Source organism: Podarcis melisellensis (genome assembly GCF_964234715.1).
Source record: "Podarcis melisellensis genome assembly, chromosome: 4".
Taxonomy (NCBI): Eukaryota; Metazoa; Chordata; class Lepidosauria; order Squamata; family Lacertidae; genus Podarcis; species Podarcis melisellensis.
The window spans coordinates 105,370,055-105,397,737 of NC_138531.1; the positions used below are offsets into that span (position 1 = coordinate 105,370,055).

General features: G+C 55.1%; 1 protein-coding gene across 1 annotated transcript in view; it reads left to right on the forward strand.

Moving 5' to 3' along the window:
• The window catches only part of DNHD1 (dynein heavy chain domain 1), a 48,850-nt gene that overhangs the window by 819 nt on the left and 20,348 nt on the right, over window positions 1-27,683 (forward strand). Inside the window, exons 2-27 of the mRNA XM_081909488.1 lie at window positions 1,693-2,371; window positions 2,462-2,650; window positions 3,312-3,515; window positions 3,824-3,934; window positions 4,040-4,196; window positions 4,983-5,234; window positions 6,596-6,739; window positions 6,916-7,006; window positions 8,250-8,518; window positions 8,855-9,098; window positions 9,189-9,346; window positions 10,393-10,518; window positions 16,768-17,044; window positions 17,138-17,265; window positions 17,391-17,589; window positions 17,799-17,890; window positions 18,026-18,242; window positions 18,407-18,532; window positions 18,670-18,767; window positions 18,899-21,938; window positions 22,133-22,277; window positions 23,393-23,588; window positions 23,670-23,958; window positions 24,070-25,798; window positions 25,889-26,097; window positions 26,337-26,541. Coding sequence (XP_081765614.1) covers window positions 1,693-2,371; window positions 2,462-2,650; window positions 3,312-3,515; window positions 3,824-3,934; window positions 4,040-4,196; window positions 4,983-5,234; window positions 6,596-6,739; window positions 6,916-7,006; window positions 8,250-8,518; window positions 8,855-9,098; window positions 9,189-9,346; window positions 10,393-10,518; window positions 16,768-17,044; window positions 17,138-17,265; window positions 17,391-17,589; window positions 17,799-17,890; window positions 18,026-18,242; window positions 18,407-18,532; window positions 18,670-18,767; window positions 18,899-21,938; window positions 22,133-22,277; window positions 23,393-23,588; window positions 23,670-23,958; window positions 24,070-25,798; window positions 25,889-26,097; window positions 26,337-26,541 — 9,574 coding nt within the window. The remainder of the gene's footprint in view (window positions 1-1,692; window positions 2,372-2,461; window positions 2,651-3,311; window positions 3,516-3,823; window positions 3,935-4,039; window positions 4,197-4,982; window positions 5,235-6,595; window positions 6,740-6,915; window positions 7,007-8,249; window positions 8,519-8,854; window positions 9,099-9,188; window positions 9,347-10,392; window positions 10,519-16,767; window positions 17,045-17,137; window positions 17,266-17,390; window positions 17,590-17,798; window positions 17,891-18,025; window positions 18,243-18,406; window positions 18,533-18,669; window positions 18,768-18,898; window positions 21,939-22,132; window positions 22,278-23,392; window positions 23,589-23,669; window positions 23,959-24,069; window positions 25,799-25,888; window positions 26,098-26,336; window positions 26,542-27,683) is intronic.

Sequence of the window (27,683 nt, forward strand, 5' to 3'; positions counted from 1 at the left end):
AAAACCATGACTTTAACTATACGGACCTTTGTTGGCAAGGTGATGTCTCTGCTTTTTAAGATGCTGTCTAGGTTTGCCATCGCCTTTCTCCCAAGAAGCAGGCGTCTTTTAATTTCGTGGCAGCTCTCACCATCTGCAGTGATCATGGAGCCCAAGAAAGTAAAATCTCTCACTGCCTCCATTTCTTTTCCTTCTATTTGCCAGGAGGTGATGGGACCAGTGGCCATGATCTTCGTTTTTTTGATGATGAGCTTCAGACCATATTTTGTGTTCTCCTTTTTCACCCTCATTAAAAGGTTCTTTAATTCCGCCTCACTTTCTGCCATCAAGGTTGTGTCATCTGCATATCTGAGGTTGTTGCTATTTCTTACGGCGATCTTAATTCCAGCTTGGGATTCATCCAGCCCAGCCTTTCGCATGATGAATTCTGCATATAAGTTAAATAAGCAGGGAGACAACATACAGCCTTGTCGTACTCCTTTCCCAATTTTGAACCAATCAGTTGTTCCATATCCAGTTCTAACTGTAGCTTCTTGTCCCAGTTAGAGATTTCTCAGGAGACAGATGAGGTGATCAGGCACTCCCACTTCTTTAAAAACTTGCCATAGTTTGCTGTGGTCGACACAGTCAAAGGCTTTTGCATAGTCAATGAAGCAGAAGTAGATGTCTTTCTGGAACTCTCTAGCTTTCTCCATAATCCAGCGCATGTTTGCAATTTGGTCTCTGGTTCCTCTGCCTCTTCTAAATCCAGCTTGCACTTCTGGGAGTTCTCGGTCCACATACTGCTTAAGCCTGCCTTGTAGAATTTTAAACATAACCTTGCTAGCATGTGAAATGAGTGCAATTGTGCGGTAGTTGGAGCATTCTTTGGCACTGCCCTTTTTTGGGATTGGGATGTAGTTTTCCAAACTTGCTGGCATATTGAGTATAGCACCTTGACAGCATCATCGTTTAAAATTTTAAATAGTTCAGCTGGAATACCATCACTTCCACTGGCCTTGTTATTAGCAGTGCTTTCTAAGGCCCATTTGACTTCACTCTCCAGGATGTCTGGCTCAAGGTCAGCAGCCACACTACCTGGGGTGTACGAGACATCCATTTCTTTCTGGTATAGTTCCTCTGTGTATTCTTGCCACCTCTTCTTGATGTCTTCTGCTTCTGTTAGGTCCTTTCCACTTTTGTCTTTTATTATGGTACACCACTAGAGGGCCTTGTTTGTTTGTTTGTTTTCCTAAAAGTCATAAGAACCTCAAAGTGGTTCTAACCCTAGCCCAAGCGCCCCCTGCTCACCTGGCTGTTACACCCGAAAGTTGGGTGTGAGCTGGGCTGGAAGCAACTGCAGGCAACAGCTGAGCGACAGAGCCAAGGTTGTGACTATGGAAGGACGGGCCCCTCTGTCTTAGGGACAGGTGGCAAACAGCCCTATATATCATAAAGGCACCAGAGTCTCTCCTGTCCCTCACTCTCAGGAAACCCAGCCCTGGGCAAGCACTGCAACCCCATGAATCCCACAGCTTGCAGGTTGGGTGGCCATGACCGAAAAGCCGTGCAAAGGGGGAGAAACGTCCTCGCCTGGTGCTGAAGGCCCCTCTTGCTCATCCCCAGAGGCCCCTTTTCCTGGCTGTGCTCTGCCAGGCCTGAAGAGGGCTGTTCTGAGGTGGTCCTCACCCATCCCCTTGGTGTCTCTTGCAGGCAGGCAGATGCCCAGCAGCCCAGCCCAGCAGGAGGACCATTCCTGGGCCCGCGCCCTCCGCCGCCGCCTGGCTACCCAGATCCAGGAGGCTGGGCATGCAGAGCCCAAGGACGTGGAGGCGCTTGTGGCGGAGCTGACCGCCGTCTTCCGCACGGTCCTGGAGAGAAGCAGTCGCCGGGCCTGGCTGCGCATGATGGAGGCGCTGCGGCTGATCGCCCCCTTCCAGCAGCTGCTGTCGAGGCGGGCAGAGCTGGCCCCCTACCTGGAGGGCCTCTATTTCCAGTTCCGCAGCAGCCAGGCCATGGTTTCTGACCTAGATATTCTGGGGTCCATCTGGCAGGCCTTCCCCACGGACTGTGCTGTGTTGTGGGCTGACCCACGAGAATTTTGCCCCCGAGAGCCTAAGGAAATAGCCAAGCAGCTGCCCTCCAGCAGAGAGCCAGTCTTTCTGGGCCAAGCCTGCCCTTTTGCGATGGAATGGGTAGCGGCTGGGGCCTCTGGCATGCTGCAGCCAGATCCCGTGTCCCTCCAGGAGCTGCAGAGATGTGTGGGGCAAGTCGGCAGGGAGGTGGCTCAAGAGGAGACCCCCCGACCTGGCAGCCTTGGCCTCATGCCTCTGACTCTAGCTGCAGATGTGCCAACAGAATTCCCCTGTGCTATTCCAAGCCGGGCTGCAGGGTAAGGCCGCCTCCCCAACCCAGCTTGGCTCACCCCGGGCGTTTCTGCCGACAAATGTCCTACAGACGATTCTTTCCAATTTTGATGCAGGCCCTCCCTAGAGCCACGCAAAGAAAGCCCAGGACCGCCTACAGTGCCCAAGAAGAGAGCTGGGGCAGCAGGAGGCAGAGGAGGAGAAATGGTGACGAGTCTTGAGGCAGCTGAGCTCTTTGCAAGGAAGCGCCATTTGGGGAAAATAAGTTTCATTTACTTCAACGTTGCCCAGAACCGGCACTTCAGGTACCCCTGTTTTCTTGCCCTGGCTGGCAGTCCCATCATGCAAGTGGGTCTCCCTCCCTCCCTCCTTTGCTGGGGGGGGGGAGCGGGAAAGGAGGTGAATTCTGCTCTGTCTGCCCAGCCCTGTCTTGCCTCCTCTCCCCAGGGTGTTCTCGGAGGCCTCTCCCAGCTTTGGTCCCCCTAGAGTCTGTAGACTGGAGTCCAGAACCTGAATCATAGAGACTCTGGAGGACCATCTAGTCCTGCAGTGCAGGGAGATGCAGCTGTCCCATGCAGGGATCGGACCAGCAAGCGTGGCTTTCCATGCTCTTCTGGCTGTGATTCAGTCTCACTGATGGGCACAGCACTTTGTAGAGCTGCATAAGGTTGGGGGGAAAGGTTGTAGCTTGGGGGGGGGGGGACACATACGTTGCATGCAGATGGTCCCAGGAAAGCCCCTTGTCAGCCTTGACAGCGCTGAACTCGATAGACCCGTGGTCTGGCTTGGCAAATAAGGCAGTTTCCTGAGTTTCTGTCTCTTCCTTGAGCTTCCAGGAAAAGCCTGACAGCAGGGAGGGCAGGACGGAGCGAAGGGGGCGAGGAGGCCCTGCTTTGCTTCTCTGGGGGTTGGTGAAGGGGCTCCCTTGGAGGACTGGCTCCTGCAACTCTCTTCCCCTTTTCGCAGGCCTTATGACCTGGTGGCTGTTCCCAAGCGTCTGGTCAACCCTCAGCACTACATTTTCTCCCCTTTTGGGGTGCTGCATGTGCACCCTGAAGAGGGGTCGGAGGCCTTTTCCCTGGGCGAATTGCACCGGCAGGCCGTGCTGTGGCAGCTGTTGCAGTACATCCCCTTCTTCCGGCTCTTCTTGGTCCGCAAAGCCTTTGTCCGGTAAGGGGGGGGGCGAAGAGGTGCCCGGCCAAAGTGATGCGGGTGTTGTCCTCCTGCGTTGTGTAGTGGGTCTGGGTTGCTGCTGCCATGAGAGAGCAAAGGCATAGAGCGGCTTCCCCAGTCTCGGCGGCACGTTTCTCTCTCTCGTTTGATCATGCTTTTAATATTCTGTTGGGAGCCGCCCAGAGTGGCTGGGGAAACCCAGCCAGATGGGCGGGGTATAAATAATAATAATAATAATAATAATAATTATTATTATTATTATTATTATTATTATTATTATCTCCTCCCCACCCCACCCCCGCCAGTTGGTTCGTCAATGTCAAGCACTTGCATTACCTGAAGTGCCGGGAGAAGCTGAGCTTGCAGCTCCTCCACTCGGTGCCCCACTTTGGACTTGCTCTTCTTCACATCTCCAGGTGAGGCATGGGGGTGGGGAGGCCCTGGAGTGGGGACCCGCTCCCCCTTTGGGGGCCTCTGCTGTTCCTTGGCCCCAGCAGCTGCTTCGTGTCCTTCCTTTGCAGGCTGCTGCTGCAACTCCACTCCATCCACTGGCTGCCAAGAAGCAGAGTCAAGTGCTACACCTTCTCCGATCTCAAGCGCGCCCTGGCCCAGGAGAACAGAAATGCCCAAGGATTGCTCAGCAAATTCCTCCAGCTCTGCTCCTCTGTCTTGCAGTGGGTGAGCACCAGCAGTGTCCCTCGGCTGTGCGGGAGCCGGGAGCCCACGCTCCCTCTGGCAAAGGCTGGGGCCAAATCCCCAGGGCTGCTGGGAGATGCTTCCATCCCAGGCTGCTAATTTGCCTGCTAATTTCCAGACGTCTCCTGAAGATCTTGTTAGGCCAACAGGTCTATTCAGTCACTTCAACTTTTACAAGTTGAGCCAGTTGTTTTTTTATATTTCCCCCTGTTGCTTTAATGGTTTTTTGTTTCATTGTCATTTTATATTTTGTTATACACCACCTTGATGTCCTGTTTATTCATTTATGTTGCCCTTCATCTGAAGATCACAGGGCGCTTCACAACATAACAATACAAAATGAGAACACAATGTACATAGTAAAACAAAAACATCTTCTGATGTTCTTGTTTCTGGGCACATTTGCTGTTTTTACCCAGCAAAGCCCATGAGGGTTTGGGCCCCCAGAATCCCTTCCATGACGTTCTTGAGAGTGACACTGCTAGTGACACCCGGGTTCAAGACTGCCAGTTCCCCAGGGCCAGTGACTTGGGCCAGCCTGCTTCATACAGGGAACGGCTGGGCTGCTGCAAGGGGCCCTTTGAAAATGTGCGGTCAGCTTGCCCTTGTGTGAAGTCAGGCAGACTCCTGTTTGCAGGCAGCCATGTGGCTCTGTATGCCCGTGTCTGCTGCAGAGAAGTCTGCCTGTCTGGGCCCAGGTGAGGTGCCTGCCTGGCTGCTGCACCCCAGCCAGCGGTGGCGTCATTCTTGCATGCCTTGCTCTGGCAGGTCCGGGACGACACATACAGGATGGTCCGTGGGCTGCAGCAGCAGGTGCAGAGCTACAAGCTGTACATCACCAAGGCTTCCCTGTACAAGCAGCGCATCGACTTTGAGAAGTTGCAGCACCGCCTGCAGATCGCCGAACACTGGCTGCAGAGGCTGGGCTTCCTGGCCCTGCTGGTGAACCTCCTCCTCTGCCAGAACCTGGTCTCCGCAATGCAAGAGGAAGTCAGAGCCTTTATCTATGACACCATGAAGGTCCCGTAGCCCAGGGATACCTGCTCGGGGGGGGGGGGGCGGGCGGTGGGGGGGGCAGAGCCTGTTGTGGTTTCCAGCTTCTGCTCCAGCAGGGGATTCAGGGTTGGCCTCCAGAGTCTGGCTCAGCTCTTTGCTTGTGGAGCAGACAGGATGCTCTGCCTTACTGAGGTTATTAATACTGTGCATTTGGAAATAATAACAACAGCAACAGCAACAACACTTTATTGGTTATACCCCGCCCATCTGCCCAGGCCTTCCCAGCCACTCTGGGCGGCTTCCAACAGAATATTAAAAACACAATAAAACATCAAACATTAAAAGCTTCCCTAAACAGGGCTGCCTTCAGATGTCAGAGAGCTGTTTATTTTCTTGACATCTGATGGGAGGGCGTTCCACAGGGTGGGCACCACTACCAAGAAGGCCCTCTGCCTGGTTCCCTGTAACTTTGCTTCTCACAGTGAGGGAACCACCAGAAGGCCCTCGGAGCTGGACCTCAGTGTCTTGGCAGAATGATGGGGGTGGAGACGCTCCTTCAGGTCTACTGGGCCGAGGCTGTTTAGGGCTTTAAAAATCAGCAGCAACACTTTGAATTCTGCTTGGAAACGTCCTGGGAGCCAATGAAAGTCTTTCAGGACCAGTGTTATGTGGTCTCGGCAGCCGATCCTAGTCCCCAGTCTAGCTGCCACATTCTGGATTAATTGTAATTTCCAGGTCACCTTCAAAGGTAGCCCCACGTAGAGTGCATTGCAGTAGTCCAAGCGGGAGATAACCAGAGCATGCACCACTCTGGCGAGACAGTCCGCGGGCAGGTAGAGTCTCAGCCTGCGTACCAGGTGGAGCTGGTAAACAGCTGCCTTGGACACAGAATTTACCTGCGCCTTCATGGACAGCTGTGAGTCCAAAATGACTCCCAGGCTGCGCACCTGGTCCTTCAGGGGCACAATTAGAATTATGGATATCTTCACCCAGAGCTGAAATCAAAGCTTTGCATCTCCCAAACAGGATCTTTTTAGCCAGAGGCTATCTCCTGGAGAAAGACTTAGCACACCATTCTCTTCAGTGGTTTCAGAACAAAAAGCTAACATACACAAAATGGATCCCTACAAACACATAGGGCTGTAATACAATCCTTTCTCACCTTGTGACAGAGCTAGCAGAGATGCATTCTCACTCATCATACACTTGTTAGGCTCTCTGCAACTCTAGTTTAGCTGAATGGAAGTTTCCATACCATGCTACACAGTATACATATAGACACATACTGTACAGAGTTCTTTCCCATTTCAGGGTACAATTAGTTATACTTAACATGTCTAGGGCGCCAGAAGCCTTTTCACCTGCCGCTTGGTGTCTCCCCGCAGGCTGATGGCATCAAGCGGAAAGCGGTCCTCCAGGTGCACCTGGTGTTTGGCGCCGACAGGCAGCTCGTGCTCTTCCCCTCCCACAAGGAGCTGGAGGACTGCCTGCTGGGGGCTGTGAATACGGTCTTGGAGTCCGTCCTGCAGGTGGGTCAGCTTCCTGGTCAAACACCACGCAAGGAGGGTCCCTCCTCCCTCTCCCTCCACCCCACAACTGCCTTGCACTTAACCACATTTCCATGCAGTAGGCGGCAGGGGCTGCCCAGAAGTGTTTGAGAAGGGGCTTTGCCCCACCAGCTGAGTAGACTTTCTGTTCCCTTCAGACGACCCGGGTCAAAAGTGAGGGGTCAGCGCCTCCGGAGAACCCTCAGAGCACTACAGCTGAAGCTGAGCACCATGCAGCCAAGCCAAGTGGTAAGCCAGGGAGAGGACGAGCCCCATCCCAGTGGGCCCTTGCCTGGCCTCCTTGGGCTCTCCTGGGGGCTGCTCAAGGGGTGGGGGTGGGGTGTTGGACTGGGCCTCTCCAGAAGTGACACCAAATCTATGCCAGTTCCTTCTTGCTCCATCCACATCCACACCATACCTTGACAGCCCCCTTACACCACTTTCCCCCACCCTATGAATCCTGGGAACTGTAGTTTATGAAGGGTCTTGGGAACCAGCTCTGTGAGAGGTCCCAGCATGCTTAGTGAAGTACAGTTCCCAGTATTCCTGGAAGAAAAGCCACGACTGCTAAAGTGATCCTAAGAGTGCTTTAAATGTATGGTGTGGATGTGAACCGTGAGCTTGCCGAGTCTTCTCCCCTTGATTGGTCTATGTGCTCTGCTTTTGTGGTGTATTTGCCATCTTGTGGACCTACAGATTTGAGGGGTGGGTCGTCGTCTTTTCCACCTGTTACCGGGAAAATCCGAGGGCTCCCTTGGACAAAAAGTAAAGACACCAACCAGAGTAAATTGGAGCAAATCAGCAGCCTGTAGGCTTGGCCTTTATTGACTGTTGCAACAGGATGCTCCCCTCACTTGCAGGTGAGAGGAAAGACACAGAAAAATGGTGTTCAAGGCCTTATAAAAACTTTTGAAATTCCCATCCTGTAGGTCAAGCCCACCCCCTAAAACATCATGCATACATCACAGAAAGGAGGGGTTGAGGGAGGGGTGGTGGTGGTAACCTGAGTGTCCTGTCACCTGGCTGGTTCCCTTCTCTCCCCCTCCCCATGAGTCACTTCCAGGAGACAAAGGGGAGTTGGCAGTTTCCTGCTCCCAGAGGGAAGATCTGATCATTGTCCTTTGTTCCAGTCCATGCTGAATCCACTCCCATATGCAAGTTCTTTGGGATCTTGATGGTCTTCTGTCTAGGACCCTCAGGGTTGGCATAGCAACTCGGCAGGGCTCCTGTGGATGTGCTGGGATGGTGAAGGGATTATGGCTGCCCTGTATCAAACCTTCCCCATTTTGTAGTGCTTCCTTCATGGAGTAAAATAAAAGTAGAACAGTGCAAATCCGATGCATGGTTGATTTTCTATGAATTTATAACAGAAGCGTAGCGTACGTAGTGTGCAAGTGTGAGTGTGTGTTTGTACAAACTGAATGATGGAGGGGGGGGGGTTTCCTGCTACACACCTTGGCCGGGTGACAGTGCTTGTTCTCCTCCCCTGCAGCTGCAGATGTGAGCAGTGGGAGCGCCATTCCTCAGCAGGGCTCCCTGGAGCCCCTCATTCAGCCCCAGCGGCTGTCGACAGCAGAGCTCTGCGGTGAGAAGCCCCAGCTGGTATATCAGATGGACGTGAAGGTATATGGTGGCCTGGAGGTCATTGGCCACCGGTTGAAGGGCATGTACCCCTTGCTGTCGCGGGAGCAACTGGAGAAGGACCTCAGGTCAGACCGCATCATCCAGGAGGCTACGGAGGAGCTGCGTGCCCTGCTCACGGTGAGTGCCCGCTGGGAGTGTGGGCTGAGCTGGGGCTGCTAAAAAAAATAACCTTGAGACACAGTATTGCTAAAATCATAAAGGCCCAAAACATTTATATATATTTTTTGCACTCCCTGACCAGAACTCCCGGGAGGTGGGAGCAGGTTGGCTCCCTCCTGAACCACGAGGTGTGGGGAGAGCCAGGCCCCGACATCTCCAGGGGAAGCGGGGGAGAGCGGCAGAGCATGTGCAGGGTTCCTTTCTGGCAGCCCTGGCTCGTGGGTCAGAGGGCTGGGGCCGGGTCCAGCATGGCAAAGGCCTCAGCTGAGTGCTGCCCCCTTTCCCCACCCACAGATGGCCCTGACCGAGACGGAACTGCTGTGCCGACAGTACACCTGGCTGGGCGAGATCTACAACTTTGTGCACAGCTGGAGCCCTAGCCAGCTGGAAAGCATGAAGAGCTGGCCGGCCGAGGAGTATGTGAACCGCATCCTCAAGCTGCGCACGTGGGTGGCACAGGTCCAGAAGGTGCCCCGGGTGGTCATCACACACAACCTCCTTCTCTTAGTGGACTGCAGCGGCATTCATCAGGACCTCCGTATGTGCTGGGGAGGGGTGGGAGCAAGGGGCCATGCTGGAGTTCCCGCTCCACTGGGGGGCCATTTTCCAGCCTGCTCTGTCCTTGCAGTGCCTCTGCTGGCCTCCATCAATGAGGACATCCTGTCCTTGCTGCTGAGCGAGACTGCGCAGCGGAGCGAGAAGCTAATTGCTGAGCTGTCTGGCGTCCTGCAACTCTACATGAATGTTGGCACCGACATCTTCACCATTGCCAAGTGCTCCCAGAAGGTAGGATTCCTCCCCCTCCCCACCTGGCAGGCAGGGAGGCAGAAAGGCCCTTGCCTTAGCTAGTATTCATGGTCATCTGGGAATCTTCAGCTCCCGCCTTCAGTTAATGTGCAGATTCACTGTCCCCATGTTATACCTTGCCTGCACATCTCCAGGTTGTATGCAAAAAGAAAAGATTCCTCTTGCTTGTCTAGCCTAGTTGGGGCCCAGACCACCCTTGCCAATAGATGAACCCTGCACTGCAATCCTATTATTATTAGTAGTAGTAGTAGTAGCAGCAGCAGCAGCAGTATACCACCCTTCATCTGAAGATTTCAGGGTGGTTCACAGCATTAAAATACAGAATAAAAACACAAAGTGAATAGTAGTAGCAGTAATAATAATAATAATAATAATAATAATAATAATAATAATAATAATAAACAATGGTCCTAAAGGATCCTTTCTGGCTCCCAGCATGTTTCTGAGCACAATTCAAGAGCCCCAAATGTTGTAAGAGAGCATTCTCTGCTCAGAACCTCTGAAGCCTTGACTGCTCCTGTGAGCCTGGGGGGGGACTAACAGGGAAATAGCTCTTGTATCTTTCCAGGAAGCTTTTGCTGGAGGCTGCTTGTGGGGGGTCTGGCTGGAGAAAGGAGGGGGTCCGGGCCCCTTGCTGTGACACATTCTTCCATGGGTGGCTTCAAGGTTGGGCCCCCCTTAGTAGTCTGAGTTGCCAGGGAGCCCTGTCCAATAAATGAGGAGGGATCCAGGGGTGATGGCCAGGAGTTCTGTGTCTTGTTTCCGCCTCTCTGTTTCCACCCTCCCATTTTTCTGCTGCCAGCTTTGGATTCCAGGTTCTGCGAGCTCCAGCCTGGAAAACCAATGTTGTGTAAGGAGCCTGGGCATTCTCATCACATCTGCAGAGGACAGGGCTGAGGGTTGGGATGGATTCCCAACCTGGGGCAGACCCCAGGTGCTGCGTGGTACAGCCAAGGCTTGTGGGCTAGTGATGCCCATCTGGGGCAGCAGCAACACCCTTGCTTGACGTGCTTCTTCCCGTGCAGCTGGAGCAGTACCAGGGACAGATGGCAGAGCTGCAGGAATATGTTGACTACGTGCGAGCCCTCAATGAGGTCATCCAGCAATGCTTCCGCCCTCTTACGCCCAGCGAAGAGAGCCTGGAAAACTTGGTGAGAGACCCGGTTGCAGGGTGGACAGGGAAGGATTCTGGTGGTGAGTGGAAAAGAAAACATTGGCAGGGCAAAGTGATGTGCCAAGCTGGAGGCTGACACTGCTGCAGCATCACCTGATATTGGGCATCCTTCATATTTCAATGATGTTCTTGCAAGGAACCTGGTAAAATGTGGCTTGAACGAGGTAACTGTTAGGGGGATCTGTAGCTGGTTGACTGACCAAACCCAAAGAATACTCCTTAATGGTGCCTCCTCATCCTGGGAAAAAGTGACCAGTGGGGGGCCGCAGGGTTCTGTCCTGGGCCCAATGTTGTTCAATGTCTTTATAAATGACTTGAATGAAGGAATTGAGGGGATGCTCATCAAATTTGTAGATGACACCAAACTTGAAGGGGTAGCTAATGCCGCAGAAGACAGAATTGGGATTCAAGACAACCTTAACAGATTGGAGAACTGGGCCCAAACTAACAAAATGAGTTTCAATAGGGACAAATGTAAGGTTCAGCATTTAAGCGGGAAGAACCAGATGTACAAATATAAGATGGGGGACACCTGACTTATTAGCAGTATATGTGAAAAGTATCTAGGGATCTTGATGGACCACAAGCTTAACAGTGTGATTCAGCAGCAAAAAATGCTAATGCTATTCTAGGCTACATTAACAGAAGTGTAGTGTCCAGAACAAGGGAAGTAATAGTCCCACTCTCTTCTGCCTTGGTCAGGCCACACCTAAAATACTCTGTCCAGTTCTGGGTGCCACAATTTAAGAAGGATGTTGACAAGCTGGAATGTGCGCAGAAGAGGACAACCAACAAGATCAAGGGTCTGGAAACAAAGCTTTAGGAGGAACGGTTGAGGGAACTGGCTATATTTAACCTAGAAAAGAGGTGACTGAGAGGAGATATGATAGTCATCTTCAAGAACATATCTTAAGAACTGTCACATGGAAGGTGAAGCAAGTTTATTTTCTCCTGCTCTGGATGGTAGGACCTGAACTAACAGATTCAAGTTATAAGAAAGGAGAATCCAAGTAAACACCAGGAAGAACTTTGTGACAGTAAGAGTTGTTTGACAGTGGAATGGACTCCCTCAGGAAAACACTCCTTGTAGGTTTTTAAGCAAATCTTGGATGGCCCCCTGTCATCAAATCCAGAATTGGATTCCACAGTCACCTACGGACACACCACTCAGACCGTGTTCATGGAAGAGAATCTTACTCAGCTATGAGCGATCACCAAAGAAGAAGAAGACAAAAGCAAAACATTGCGTAAGAGCCTGCTGGATCTGGCCAGTGGCTCATCTAGTCCGGCATCCTGTTCACACACTGTCCAACCAGACTTACTTCCTGCAAAAGTGAGTCCACGCACTGGGCTCTGCTCTATGCCTTCCACTGCGAAGACAGATGCCAAGAATTCATTCAGCTTCTCTGCAATCTCCTTGTCCTCCTTTAGCACACCTTGAACTCCCCTGCCATTCAAGGGTCCCTAGATGGTCTCCTGCTACTAATGCATTTAAATAACTTTTTCTTGTTGGTCTTTATGATTTTAGCAATGTGCACCAACATTTTTATCATCCCTTTTTGTCTGCTTGCCTTGCTTTTGCCAGGGTTTGTGTTCCCTTTCCTTTGGACAAGACTTCCATTTCTCAAAGAAAGCTTTCTTGCCTCCAATAGCTTCTTTGCTTATTAACCACACTGGTGTCCACTTGGCCCTCATGGTATGTTTCCTGATCTGATGTATGTATACACTCTTGTTGAACTTTTAGTATTGTGGTTTTAAACAACTCCCAAATGTTTTGAAGAGATTTGGCTCTCTGGGTTTTGCATTTCAACTTCCTCTTTACCAATCCTCTTAATTTTGGGGAAGTTTATCTTATGAAGCCAAACACTGGATTTTCTTGGGAACTTGCCATTTACATTTATTATTATTATTATTATTATTATTATTATTATTATTATTATTATTAAATTATTAAACAAGCAATGCAAAGAAATAGAGGAAAACAATAGAATGGGAAAAACCAGAGATCTGTTCAAGAAAATTGGAGATATGAAAGGAATATTTCGTACAAAGATTACCATAATAAAGGACAAAAGTGGAAAGGACCTGACAGAAGCAGAAGACATCAAGAAGAGGTGGCAAGAATACACAGAGGAATTATACCAGAAAGATATGGATGCCGGACCTTGAGCCAGACATCCTGGAGAGTGAAGTCAAATGGGCCTTAGAAAGCACTGCAAATAACAAGGCCAGTGGAAGTGATGATATTCCAGCTGAACTATTTATCTCTATGTGGGACAAGAAGCTCCAGTTAGAACTGGATATGGAACAACTGATTGGTTCAAAATTGCGAAAGGAGTACGGCAAGGCTGATTGGTTCAAAATTGGGAAAAGTGTACGACAAGGCTGTATATTGTCTCCCTGCTTATTTAACTTATATGCAGAATTCATCATGCGAAAGGCTGGGCTGGATGAATCCCAAGCCGGAATTAAGATTGCCGGAAGAAATATCAACAACCTCAGATATGCAGATGACACAACCTTAATGGCAAAAAATGAGGAGGAATTAAAGAACCTTTTAATGAGGGTGAAAGAGGAGAGCGCAAAATATGGTCTGAAGCTCAACATCAAAAAAACGAAGATCATGGCCACTGGGCCCATCACCTCCTGGCAAATAGAAGGGGAAGAAATGGAGGCAGTAAGAGATTTTTACTTTCTTGGGCTCCATGATCACTGCAGATGGTGACAGCAGTCATGAAATTAAAAGACGCCTGCTTCTTGGGAGAAAAGCAATAACAAACCTAGACAGCATCTTAAAAAGCGGAGACATCACCTTGCCAACAAAGGTCCGTATAGTTAAAGTCATGGTTTTCCCAGTAGTGATGTATGGAAGTGAGAGCTGGACCATAAAGAAGGCTGATCGCCGAAGACTGGATGCTTTTGAATTCTGGTGCTGGAGGAGACTCTTGAGAGTCCCATGGACTGCAAGAAGATCAAACCTCTCCATTCTGAAGGAAATCAACCCTGAGTGCTCACTGGAAGGACAGATTGTGAAGCTGAGGCTCCAGGACTTTGGCCACCTCATGAGAAGAGAAGACTCCCTGGAAAAGACCCTGATGTTGGGAAAGATGGAGGGCACAAGGAGAAGGGGATGGCAGAGGACGAGATGGTGGGACACTGTTCTTGAAGCTACAAACATGAGTCTGACCAAACTGCGGGAGGCAGTGGAAGACCGGAGTGCAAATGGCTTGAGATACTTATTAGGTCCATAAATTACCATCTCGCATATATTCAACACATAAAACAGTGGCAATTTGTAGTTGACAAAGGAGAGCTGGAGACAGAAAGGGCCCCATTTCCTTCTGGAGCTGAGGGGCCGCATCCAAGCTCCCTCTGGCCCTGGGGGGCCCTCTTCCACTGGGCCCCAGCAGCCTTGGCCTCAGGCCCCCCTCCGCCCTGGCTCCCCTGCAGGCGGCCATGGAGGGGTCTCTCTCTCTCTCTCTCTCTCTCTCTCTGCACTGACAGGGCCAGGAGAGACGCAGCAGGCGAGGCTCCGCTTGGGCCTCCAAGGCCTTTGCCCTTCCCCGTCCCTGGCTTCTCCTCCGGAAGCTTCCCTCACCCGAGTCCCCGGCTGCAGGGCCTGGTTTTCCTTTTTCTCCTCAGAAGAGACCGGGATGGAGCCAGCCGGGCCCAGACATGGCAGCCGCCCTCCGGCCGAGGCCTTTTCCCGCCCTTTCCCTCCCCAGCTCAAAATGGCTCCCTCAGAGCGCTGCCTCCCGGCCGCTCTCCCCAAGGCCTCTCAGGGGCCTCGGCCCAAGCAAGCTCTGGCATTCTGGATTCCTTCCTTACATTTCTACCCTGTCTTTCCCTCCCAAGGAGCTCCTCCCTGTTGCCCTGGGAGGCAGGCTGGCCCTCCGGAGGTTTTGCAGGAGGAGTCGAAGGGATTTCTCCCTCTCCACTTGATCAGAATAAAATACCCCCAAGCTGCTTCCGAAAAGAAGACTTGGAGGTGTTGGCAAGGGCAGCTCTAAACAGCTTCAGCTGGAAATCACCCCTTTTTACCTCAGGAGTCCCTGAGGAGTTTTAGGAGCTCCCCTAGAAGATGGATCGGAAGTGCAGGAAACGCCCGGAGTGTCTTTCCCTAGTTTCTTGAGGCTTCTCCTTTAGCCATTGAAAAGGTAGATTTCCTTCTCTTAAAATAAGACGTTTTTCATAACTTTTGAATGTAAAATCGGAAGTTCTTTCTCTCTTTCTATATTGCTTCTTTTCCTCTTCTCTCTTCTCTTCCTTCCCTATCTTCTGTCTGCTTCTTCTTTCTTTTCTTTTTTTCCTTTTGTAACCTTTTCCATCTATTTTTTATGTACATTCATTTTCTATATCTTAAAGGTAATGGGACCCCTGACCATTAGGTCCAGTCATGACCGACTCTGGGGTTGCAGCACTCATCTCGCTTTACTGGCCGAGGGAGCCGACATACAGCTTCTGGGTCATGTGGCCAGCAGGACTGAGCCGCTTCTGGCGAACCAGAGCAGCGCACGGAAACGCCGTTTACCTTCCCGCCAGAGCAGGACTTATTTATCTACTTGCACTTTGACGTGCTTTCGAACTGCTAGGTTGGCAGGAGCAGGGACCGAGCAACGGGAGCTCACCCCGTCACTGCGGGGATTCGAACCGCCGACCTTCTGATTGGCAAGTCCTAGGCCCTAGGCCTAGGTTTAACCCACAGCGCCACCCGTGCCCTTTTCTATATCTTGCTGTACTTTGAAAAACTTTCACAATACAGTTATAGAAAACTAATGTACATAAAAAGAAAAGAAAACTCTCTTCCTCGTAGCCAATCCTTCACCTTGTAGGTCTTCTTCAGAGTTGGGGGCTTTGTCCTCTGATGCTCAACTCAGCTCTTTCCAAGGGGATCCTGATGTGCTTTTATCCCCAGACCACTTTCCATTCAGTTTTCCATAGAGCCCAAGTCCTGGGAGGGCTTCCCTCTTTCTGCCCTAGCTGGCCGTCCCCAGATGTCCGGTGTGTCCGACATTTTTCTCTCAGACAGAATGTGAGCCTTCCCTGTTTGGCTCTTCTTTCTCAGGTCCATCTAAGGAGATGAAGGTGTCCTCATCCTTGATTTTCTAAATGTCTTAATTTGTGTATTACCCAGGCATATGGGGAAGTCCTTGGGGACTCTCCACTCATTCTTTAAGGAAATGGCACCTTAGCTTGTTTTAAAGGACAATTTCCTGGTTGTTGACATCTGCAGGGCATCCCCTAGGACCTCACATACTTTGGTGAAGCCCTATAAAGTAGATGGTTTTCCCCCAGCTGACACTGAGGAAAGGTGCTCAGAGTTTTGTTTGGTTTTGACGCAGAGGAATCCCAGCCCACCCTTTGGGGATCCTGCTGTTCTACATCCTGTTCCCTGAATACCCTCCAGTCCATTCTGGCCAAAAATGGAAATTGGTACCTACTGTGAATTTCTGTTTGAGGAGTGGACTGGAGGACATTCAGCCACCTCTGTTTTCCCTCAGCATTCTCTTCTTAGTCTGATTCATATGTTTTTGTTTTCATGCATTCAATGGAGGTGTAGCTGTGTTACTGACATGCTTATGTTCCAACTGAGCTTCTAGTATTGTGGTTCTTCAACAACCCCCAAGTATTTTGAAGAGTTTTCACTCACTTGGTTTTGCTTTTCAACTTTCCTTTTACCAGTGCTCTCATTCTTGGTCAGTTTTCTCATTTGAAGCCAAAAGTGACCATGTTGGATTGCCTTCGTGACTGGCAATTTAAATATATCTTGAATTTGATATCACTACAACATGTCTCACTGATTAAGTATCCATCTCTAGACCACTTGGCATATTTGGGTCGGGAGGATGATACATAGCTGCCAACCTTTCCCTTTTTTTAAGGGAAATTCCCTTATTCCGAATAGGATTCCTCGCAAGAAAAGGGGAAAGTTGACAGCTATGGGATGATGCCCCCAGCACTGAATAACTATGGGCACCCAGTATCCCCACCCACAATGACTCTGTGGAAAAGTGGGTCCCCCTGGGAATTTCTAGCATGTTGCACTTGTGTGATGTTGAGCAGGCCACCTCCAGCACACCTTTCCCTTCCTGTAGCGTTTGTGACCAGAGATAAGCCTGGGATGTGCTGGGGATGGAGAGCAGCCCTTTGGGCTGTGCAGGTTCCTCTCGGGTGAGGTGCCCGGAGAGCCTGGCATGAGCCTGACCCTCAGCCTTGGCTCTTGCAGCTCCTGGACACCTGGGATGCCTTTGCGTACCAGCAGCGGGAGGTCTCGGACTTCATTGTCTCACGGCGCCTCAGCATCATCGCTGAGCTCAGTAGCTCCCTCCGGAAAGCGACCCTGGAGCTGCAGGAGCTGCTGACTGTCGTGACAATGGGGCGTTTCCAGGACCCCTCCCAGAACCCCCGGGCCATGGAAGAGGAGCTGCGCACTCTCTGCCAGTCCTTCCAGGCCACGGTGTTGCGCATCACTGATCTCTGCCATTCCCAGCGGATCCTGACAGGTGAGCTGCAGGGTGTCCTTTCCTTGCATGGAGGGAGCTCCCTTCTTCTGGGCTGGATGTGAACCCTGCTGCGGCCTTTTGCTGCCTCCTCAGGGGATTGCATGGACGTCACATTCATCACTGGGAAGCAGGGGGTCATCGAGATCCACACTCGCATCTGGCAGCTTTTCCGCATCATCACTGAGCAGATCACTGAGTGGAAGTGTCTGGCATTTGTCAAGGTAAAGAGAAGAACCACTTTTGGGGTCCCAAACCTCAGTCCCTCCCTCTCCCCCAGCAGGCAACCTATGTGAGGCTGCCCAAGCATACCTCCTCTCCTCTCCTCTCCTCTCATCCCCACCCCCAGTTCAACACCGGTTTGGCCATGGAGAAGACCGAGGAGTGGCAAAAGGAGGTGATCAGCCTGGAGCACTGCCTGCCCAGCCCAAACCAGGTGCTGCAAGCCTGCCTGCGTGCCATTGCCAACTTGCAGAAGTACCTCCCTATCCTCCTGAAACTGGGCAGCCACTTTCTCAAGCTCAGCTGCTGGAAGGAGATATTTGCTGGTGAGACCCCGGTGCTAAGACATGAGGCAGGACGCACCTTGGCCCCTGCTGGACCCTGCCCTGGAGGTCAAAGGGCTTCCTCCTCCCCCTCCTCTCTTTCCATGGTGGGAGCAGTGGGGGTCAAGAAGCCAGCAGGCGGGGGGGGGGGAGAAGCCTCCTCCGAGGACTCGGACAGAGCCCATCTCCTCAGCTGCCCCCCTCTCTCTCAGTGATGGGCGTCAAGTGCCCCCTCAACATGCAGTTCACACTGGGGCAGCTCCTTTCCTACCCGCTCCTGGAGCACAGTGACTCCATCTTCAGGGTGAGTAGCTTGGCGTGGCAGGTTAGCAGAAGCTGGGCCCCCTGGAGAAAAGGAGGCTCCTTGTGCCCGTGTGGCCCAGCCTGGCACCACCCCACCACTTTCTCCTGGGGGGCTGTGACCTTCCTTGATCCCCAGGTCTACGCTTTGGAGAAGAGCCGCCATTACGCCAGGGACACCCTTTTCCGCCTGGAGAGATCCTGGGTCGAGAAGCAGTTCCGCCTCGTCAATTTCATCCTCAACGTTCCCCACAAGGAGCCGCAGCCTGAGCGCTTTCGCCGGCCGGCTGCTGCACGCCACCGCCAACCCAAGCTGGAATACATCTCTAAGGACAGTGGCACTTACGTTTTGTCAGGTAAACACCAGAGTGCCAGCCTGGGCTGCAATGGCAAGGGCTCCTCACTTGGGGAGGGGGGACTGAGCTGTGAGCCGAGCAGAGAGAGTCCTGGGTGTGGCATGTGCAAGGGGGGCTGTGCCTCCTCTCCCTGCCCAGCCCTCATCCTCTGCTCTCGGCCTCAGATACTGCAGAGCTGAAGGCAACGGTGGAGCACAGCCTCTTGACTCTCCAGAACATCATCCTCTCCCCGTTCTCCTCCGACATCCTGCTGGAGGCTGAGAGCTGGGCGTCCATACTGCGTTCCTTTGGTGAGGAGCTGGGGCAGGAGGCCCTGGGGGAAGGGCAGTTCTGCTGCAGCCATCCTTTTTGGGGCCATGAGGGAGGAGGAGGTGCTTTGCAGCAAAGAGAGAGTCTTCCCTAGCCTCACCTCCACTTTGTACCTCAGAATCCCTCCTCGAGGCCTGGGTCAATTTCCAGCAGAAATGGGTCTTCTTGAACATTGTTCTCTACGAAATGGACATCAGTCTCCCCAGCTCTGAGCTGGTGAGTTGCAAACGGGCCTCTTTTAGCCCACGAGCCTCTTGGCTGCCTCTTCCCTTTGGGCGCCCTTGCGCTGGTCCCCTGCCCGAAGCCCCTTGCTGCAGCCCGGTCTTCCCCCTTCCCCTTCCATGCAGGAGTCGCGGTTCCAGCGGGTGGACAGCCACTTCCGAGAGTTCATACAGGTGACCTGCAATGACCCGCTGGTGCTGTCCAGTGTGAGGCCCCCCTGTGGCTCCTGCCGCGAGAGCCGCTTTGTCGGGGGTGCCTTGCAAGAAGCCTTTGTGGACGGCTCCAGAGACCTGCAGGTCATCATCCGGGCCCTGGACTACGTGCTGGAGGGCACGCGCATGGGCTTTCCCCGCCTCTTCTTCCTCAGCAACGAGGAGCTGATCAGCCTGCTGGCCACAGCCTCTGAGCCAGCAGAGGCCTCAGTCTGGGCCCAGCGCTGTTTCCCTGGAGTGCGCCAGCTGACGCTCATCGTGCCCTCCGCTACCCACAAACGTGGCGCCTTGTCAGCCGAGCTGCCGGTGGTGCAGGTGACGGGCCTGGTTGGGGACCAGGAGGAGGAGCTGGAGCTCTGCAGCATAGTTTGCCTCAGCCGGAAGGCCACCCAGTGGCTCTGCGCCCTGGAGCAGCGCATGAAAGAGACCGTCTTTCAGCAGATGCAGCAGTGTGTGGCCCAGCGCCTGGCACTGCGGCCCCAGCTGGATGTGGCCTTCAAGCATCGCCCTGGCCCCACCGAGCTGCCCCTCCACATGGTGGTGGAGGGCTGGGCCACGCTGTGTCGCAACTTCCCCAACCAATGTGTGGTGCTAGCTGAGGAGGCCCTGTGGCGCGCCACTCTGGAGGAGGCCCTCTCAAACCAACGCTGCCAGCCAGAGCTGGAGCTCAAGCTAAACCTGAAGCTGGAAGCCCTGGCCCACTACGTCCGCAACTTCCGCAACCTGCGCCCCTGCCGGCCCGGCAGCGAGCAGCTGGGTCTGCTGCTGGAAGTGCTGATCACCCTGACGGTGCAGCAGCGCGACACCCTTGCCCGGCTGCTCAAGTGCCAGGTGAGCTCCCCGCAAGCCTTTGAGTGGGCCCAGCTCCTCAAGTACCACGTGGCCCTGAGTCCCGAGTGCGCCCAGACAGCGGGGCTCCGTGCTGGCAGCCCCTGGGTGGGCAGCCCCCCTGGCTGCTGGGCAGAAGCCCTTGACCGCCGCTTCCGCTATGACTATGAATACCTGGGGCCCTGCCTGCACCTCCTGGGGAGCCCCTCGCTGGATAAGACCTTCCTAGGGCTGCTCCTGGCGCTGGACGACTTCCGCTGCGGAGGCCTGCTGGGCCACCCGGACGTGGGCAAGTCTCACACGGTGCGGGGCCTGGCTGAGGCTCTGGGTCGCCAGCTGGTCACCCTGCACTGCACCCTGCAGATGTCGGTGGGCTGCCTCTCACGCTACCTCTGCGGGGCGGTGCATGCTGGCGCACTGCTGCTGCTGGAGGCGGCGGAGCGGTTGGAGGCAGCGGTGCTCTCGGCCTTCAGCCAGCGTTTGGTTGACCTGCAGCGGATGTGCCAGAGCCTGCAAGGGGGCCGTGGAGCCACAGCAGGGGTGTCCTCGGGTGGCGGCTCCCCCCATTCCAGCCAGAGCTCCGAGAGCTCTGGGAGCTCTGAGGGTGAGTTGCAGCCTGCCATCCCAGTGCTGGAGCTGGGCACCGATGAGGCCGAGCCCTACCAGCCCCGTGTCTTGGGCAACATCCTCTTTGGGGGGCGGCTGCTGCGGGTGCGGGAGACCTATGGATGCGTCATCACCCTGGAGCGCCTCCCAGAGGCCCTGTGCCTGGCCATGCGCCCCCTGGCCATGCTGCCCCCTGACCTCACCCAGCTGGCAGAGGTCACCCTGCTGGCCGCTGGCTTCCGGGAGGCTACCCGTCTGGCAGAGAAGCTGAACCACTTTCTGCGCCTGGAGGGGGAGCTGAACCCGAAACCCCACCTGGGCCGTTGCAGCCTCGTCCGGGAGGTGGTCAGGGTGGCGGTCAGCATCCTGTTCAGCCCTCCAGCCGGGCAGGGCTCCCTGACGTTCAAGTCCCGGGCCTCGGGCAGGGCCGCATTCTTCCAGGGCCTGGAGGAGCAGCCGGCCATGGTCAAAGCCCTGTGCCTCTCCTCGCTGCTCAGCGGCCCTGAGTGCCCACGACTCCAGAACACACGGGACCTGCTGCGCGAGGTCTTTCCGGGAGCCCCCCTGCAGGCCTTTGAGTCGCAGGTGCCCTACCGGCTCCAGAGTGCCTTGGTGGCCCAGCTGCACGAAGACAAGCTGCAGCCCGAGCAGGAGCTCCTGAGCACAGCTGGGCAGCTCTTCCAGGCCCTGCTGGGGGCCCCAGGCGTCCTTCTGCTGGGGCCTGCGGGGGGCGGCAAGACCACCATGTGGCGCACCCTGGCCAAGGCACTGAGCCGCCTGGCAGCCAGCGATGCTGCACCAGGGGCCCACGCGGCTGAGGTCAGCCCCAGCAGCCTCTTCCAGCCGACCAGCACCGTCTGCCTGTGGCCGAACTGCCTGAGTGTGGCTGAGTTTGTGGGGAGCCTGGAGGGCAGCATATGGCAGGATGGGGTCCTCTCCCGGGTTCTGCAGAGAGCGGCCACCTCCACCCTGGCACGCAGGACTGGTGAGGGGAGCTCCCAGGAGTGGCTGGTGCTGGATGGGGCAGCCTGTGCCGAGTGGCTGGAGCCCATCTCCTCGCTCTTCAGTGCCAGACCGTCCCTCAGTCTGCCAAATGGGCAGAAGCTGCGGATCCCCGAGAATGTCAAGTTCCTCTTTGAAATGCCCAGCGCCTCCCACGTGCCCCCCTCCGTCTGCACCCACTACTCTCTGCTGTACTGCGGGGGGGCCAGCCTGTGGCGGGGACTGCTGGCCTCGGGCCTGGCCCCCGTGTACCGCATGTACAGCCTGACCCAGGAGAGCCTGGCCATGCTGCGCAGCCTGGCCGAGGAGCTCTTCCCCGCCACGCTGGCCTTCCTGCGGGAGCACTGCTGCTCGGTGCTGCTCCCCCACCCCCACCCCCAGGACCCCGTGGCCCAGGGCGTCCAGGAGACAACCACCTTCCTGAGGCTCCTCCTTGCCCTGCTGGAGCAACACCTGCGCCGGGACCGGGTCAAGCACCTGCCTCCTCCTCCTCCTGCTGCCGCTCAGGAGTCGACAGGTAAGTGACCCCGGGGCACCTGGGGGCATGTTGAGACCCCAGGGTGTGGGGGAAGGAGCCTCTTCCTGCCAGGGCTGCATCCTATGCTGTGGGGCTATTCCCCTAGATCCCTATGCCCTTTGTGTGTTTAGTGGTGAAGAGGCTCCTTGCCCTGGCTCTGTGGAGCCCAGCTCACCCCAGCCCTTTCCCCACAGACGCCAAGGGCCCCGTCTTGGACAGCCGCACTGCCTCCTTGTCCCGTAGTCTGGACGACACCGTCCCTGCCCACCACCACTTGCTGGTGCAGAGCATCTTTGTTTTTGCCTACATCTGGGGCTTCGGAGGCCACCTACACCCCAGGTACTCTTTGACTCACAAGGTGGGGGGAAGACCTAAGGATGGTCCGTGGGGGCAGGGTGGAGCCAGGGAAGAAGGAGCCTTTGGAAATGCCAGTAAGTGTGTGGAAAGAGATTGTCCTCTTGGTGCTGTAACCTTCCAACAGTTTGACTTCACCCCCAAAGGCACACTCCTCCATAGTCTCCCAAGACAGAGGGGCGCCATCTGCCAACTAGCTGCTGTTGTGGACTGAGGGGGCAGCACAGAGGCTGGAGAAATGCAAGTGAGGAAGAGACCTTGGGGGAGGGGGGAGGACTGGAGGAGCAAAGCGGGTGGGAGCCTGCAAAGACATCTCCGAAGCCAGCAAGGGGGCGTCACAGGGTAGGGCAGGTGAAGGGGTGAGTGGCACTGGAGGTCCTGCATGGAGGCAAGAGGGCTCTGTCTCTGCCCCACAAACCCTCTCTCCTCATTCAGACCACCCCCAGCTCTTCTTCAGCCCCTCCCCCCTTGTCTGGTTGCCAGTGCCCAGGGCCACTCGGAGGGGTGGGAGGGAAATGGATGGAGAACGCGCACATTCAGCTGCCTAATGGGGCCACGTCACCCAGGAAATTACAGCTGCAAAGAAAAGAAGAGTTCTTCTGTTGTCTGGAGAGGTCGCTTCCTGGTTGAAATTTTTTGCCCCTAACATTTTTTTTCCTGGGGCAACCACCCCCGGGGGCCCCCATGCTATGCCCCTGCCCCCAGGCAAGGCCCTGCGAGGACAAGGAGGGCTTGGAGAGACCCGCTTCAGACTTGGAACAAGACAACCCACGGAAAGCCAGCAGCCACGATCCTCTCCTCTCCTCTGCCCTCTGGACCTTGGGCTTTTCTCCCTTGTGGGCATCACAGTGGTGCAGCAGAGCTGCTTTCGGAAAGGCTGACTCTCCACAGGGGCCAGAACATCTCACTGTACATGCAGTACTGTACATGGGGCCCCTCCAACTCTACCATTTGATATGATTCTGTTGTATTGGTGGTGGTGAACAGGCAGGGTGTGAGCCATGCCGGTGGGTGGGTGGGTGGGTGGGTGGAGCAGCATTTTGGCACTGCGGTCTTGGGGGCTTCAAAGAGTTCTTCCCCTGCCCTTTGTCTTCCTCCAGGCACTGGCCTCTCTTTGAGCACTTTGCCCGCCAGGCGCTGCACAGGAGCCAGTTCTCCATCAAGCTCCCCACTGGGCCTTCCGCCTTCGACCTCTGCCCCCTGGCAGCGGATGGCACCCTGGAATCCTTTAACGGGTCCTATCTATCCAACCGTGTCAAGGTCCTCCCAGTCAGCTTCTCTGTCCTGCAGCCCCAGGTAGGGCCAGCCCCTTGGGGGGGGATCTCTGGCTGGGGAGCCCATGTGTGTTCTGCCATTCCTTCCTCCCTCCCTCCTCAGCATGAGCGGGCGCTCTTCGTGGTGGACCTGCTCCTGAGCAGCGAGCGTCCAGTCCTGCTGGTTGGGGAGCCGGGCTGCGGGAAGTCCTCCTTTGCAGAGATGCTGGTGCAACCGAACCACAGCTACCACCGGGTCTGCCTCACCCCTGCACTTAGACCGGCCCACCTGCGCCACCTGCTGCACAAGCGCTTCCTCAGCCTGGCGCGAGACAAGGGCAAGCCCGGGCGGGGGGCAGCTGCCAAGGGACGCTGCCTCTTCCTGGTGGAGGACCTGCACCTGGCCTTTGTGGGTGAGCCAAGGGGGCTGGGGAGGAGAACGTCCTCTCCCTGCACCGTGGGGAGGCCGTGAGGGATTTTGCCCCAGCTCTTATGGTCCTCCTCCTCCTCCTCCTCCTGTTCAGATTCAGCCCGGGGCTCGAGCCCTGTGGTGGAGTCCCTGCGCCAGGCTCTGAGCTACCAGCAGTTCTACCACGGAGAGACCCTGGAGGTGCAGCACTGCCCGGCCACCGGCTTCAACTGCTTTGGCACACTCTCCGTGCCCATGACAGGCGCCCTGCCCCTCTGCCCTCGCTTTGGCAGGCTCTTCAGCACTGTGGTGTTGCCGCTCACGACCAGAGACTCCCTGCTGGGCCTGTATGTGGAGCCTGTTCTGTGCTGGCTGGAGAAGTTCCCCCTGCTGACCCGGCAAAATGACTTGGCCTTGGCGCTGGTCAGGGCCACCATCAACGCCTATGAGACGGCCAAGAGCTTGTTCCCGCCCTCTCCCGCCTGCTGCCTCTTCCACTTCTCGCTGCATGACATCCAGAAGGTGTTCAAGGGGCTGTTCCTGCTGCGGCCCCGCCCAGGCATCCACCTCAGCAGTCCCCTGGAGGAACAGAACTTCAAGCAGGCGTCCAGCCGGCGCACCTCTGGGGTGACCAAGATGACCATGGGGGCGGGCTATACTGCCCTCCTCAGCACCCGGCTGGTCGTCCGCCTCTGGTTACACGAGTGTCTGTGCGTCTTCTGTGACCCACTGCAGAGGGAGCAGCAGCGGGAGCTCTGCGAGCAGATGCTGATGGACGTCGCCATAACCGTCTTCTGTGCCAAGCGCAATGTCATTCGGGTGGCGCAGAGGACCTGGTCCTCCAGCCCCCCGAGGGACCAGGACCACCACCCGCCCAGCAGAGCTGGCATCACCTTCCACTTGCCCAGCAGGAGCTTCAGCAACAGCCTTGATGCAGAATGGGCAGCGGAGGAGGAGCCAGAAGAAGAGATGCCCCTCTTCCCTTGGAGTGGTGAGGTGGGCTGCCCTGACCCCTGGGACCCAGTGGAGCAGGCAGCAGCGCTGGCCTTGGACCGCCCAGAGCCTGGAGAAGGCCTGGCTGTTTTGGAGCTAGAGAGCGAGACCACAGAGGCGGAAACCGCAGAGGAAGCTGCAAGGAAGCAGACCCCTACCTCCCAGGGCCGGTCCCCACGTGACCGGCGCCGGGCATCCCCCAACCGGCTTCACCTCCACAAGGCCAGGCGCCATGGCTCTCCCAAGAAGGAGAGCACCGGCCCCCTGCTGCCCTCCCACCTCCTGCTGCAGCCAGGTGAGGAGCTCCGGGACGTCGTCTTCAGCAAGGACTTGGGCCCCGACTCCTACAGCCCCAACACCCACAACCCTTACCAAGAGAAGCTCTGGAAGACCCTGGAGAAGCAGCTGAAGCCCTTGCTGCCCAAAAACTTCCTGCTGTGCTTGGAGGTGCTGAAGCACATAGTGCGCCTGAGCCGGCTCTTCTGCGGCCCTGACCGGCATGGGGCCATTGTCTCCTTTGCCCGCTGCACAGGGCGGAGGACCCTCGTGGCTCTGGCTGCTCGTGCCACCGCCTCGCTGCTCATGGAGATACCTGCCAAAGAGGATGAGGCAGGGGCCCTGGCCTTGCTGCGATTGGCCAGTTGGCAGGCAGGCATCATGGGCAAGCGAGTGCTGCTGCTGGTGCACGCCGGCATAAGCCTGGCCAACTTGCACCTGCTACTGGCCCTGATGGCCGAGGGCACGTGCCCTGGCCTCTACAGCCCAGAAGACACCATGGCTGTCATCCAGGCCCTGCTGCAGGAGAACCAGAACATCAAGCGGAACATGCGAGAGGAGCTCATTCTGCAAAGGTGTGGGGCTGGGGCAGCCCTTGGCCCAGGGGGTTGGCAAGGGAGGACTTGGTTCAGCGCTCAGGTCCTGCCTTCTGGCTTTCCTTGCAGATTCTTCCAGTTTGTGCGTGCCAACCTGCATGTGGTGCTGCTGCTGGGGGGTGCTGGCTCCTTGGCACTGCCGCCCATCACAGCCACAGCCCTGGCTCAAGTGCTCAGCAGCCTGGAGGTCTATCAGCCATGGAGCCATGAGTCCTTGGTGGCAGTGGCCTCCAGGCACCTCATGTACCACCAGAAGACTTCAACCAAGCTCACTCGAGGTGGGTGCCACTGAAGCAGCAGCTGGGAGTGGGGAGGAAGGGCACCCCTTCCTGTGCCCCCCGCTGCAGGCCTCTTTGTGTGCCCACCATGCCGCCACCCCCCCACTCCCTGCTTGCTTGCCCACTTGTTCTCCACTCTCCTTGGTCTTGGTGATGGCAGCGTCCCAATCTCTGTCTCCACGATGGACACCCCACCCCAAGCTCTGACCTGGGCAGATATGTCCATTCTCTGTTGCTAGGGCTGACGTCGGTACATGACCTCAGTGGCTTGATGCATCGCACGGCCGAGGCTGCCTCCCAGATCCATTGCTGTACCATGGCATACATGACTTCCCTGGCTGCCCACCTCCCCCTCATCAGCCCCAAGACTTTCCTGGATTTCCTTGACACCTTCCTACTGCTGTTGAACAATCTGCAGGAGAAGAATGCCAAGCAGCTGGATCGGTAAGTGTGGCTCTTCCCCTCAGCTGGGAAGGTGGGCGCAGCAGTGACACCAGCAAACCCAGTTTTCACTTCCTGGGACTTCAGGGAGGCCCCTGGGTCCAGCCACGTTGCTGCCTTGGGGTGGGGCCAGGAGCTTGGCTGTGGCATTCTGGGGCAGCTCAAGCCGGTGGGATGTGGAGGCCCCATTATGGGGGCTCCAGCCCTGCTCAGTCACTACTGGAAAGCAATGCGTTTCTTGGCTTACACTGGGAGTTTGTTTCTTGGCTCTGGGGCTGTGGAGTCCCACAAGGGTCCATTCTGTCTGCTGTACCTTTTAATGTCTACATCAAACCACTGAGAGCCATCATCAAGGGATTTGGAGCATGACGTCATCAGTATTCTGGTGACAGGAATCTGCCTTTCCATTGACCCAAGAGTGATTCAGTCCTGGGGACCTGCTGTTGTCCCTCTAGTCCAAATGCTCAGTGTGAAGAAATGCTACTCTAGGCTGCATGAACAGAAGTTTAGTTTCAGATCAAGGCAAGTCATAGTGCTATTCTATTCTGCCTTGGTCAGACCACACCTGGAATACTGGGTCCAATTCTGGGTGCCACAATTTAAGGATATTTATTGACAAGCTGGAGCGTGTGCAGAGGAGCACAACCAAGATGATCAAGGGTCTATAAATCAGGCTTTATGAGGAACGTTTAATAATGATAATAATAATTTTTTATTTATACCCCGCCCTCCCCGGCCAGAACCAGGCTCAGGGCGGCTAACACCAATAAAATTACAATAAAACATAATAGGAATTAAAATAAGGGTTAAAATACAATTTAAAATGCAGCCTCATTTAGGTAGTAGCCCATAAATCAAAACCATACAGGGAGGGAAACATAAGGGTCAGACTGAGTCCAAACCAAAAGCCAGGTGGAACAGATTTGTCTTGCAGGCCCTGCGGAAAGATGTCAAGTCCTGCAGGGCCCTGGTCTTTTGTGACAGAGCGTTCCACCAAGTCGGGGGCAATACTGAAAAGGGTCTGGCCCTAGTTGAGGCCAATCTAACCACCTTGTGGCTCAGGACCTCCAAAGTGTTGTTATTTGTGGACCTTAAGGTCCTCCACAGGGCATACCAGGAGAGGCGGTCCCATAGGTACGAGGGTC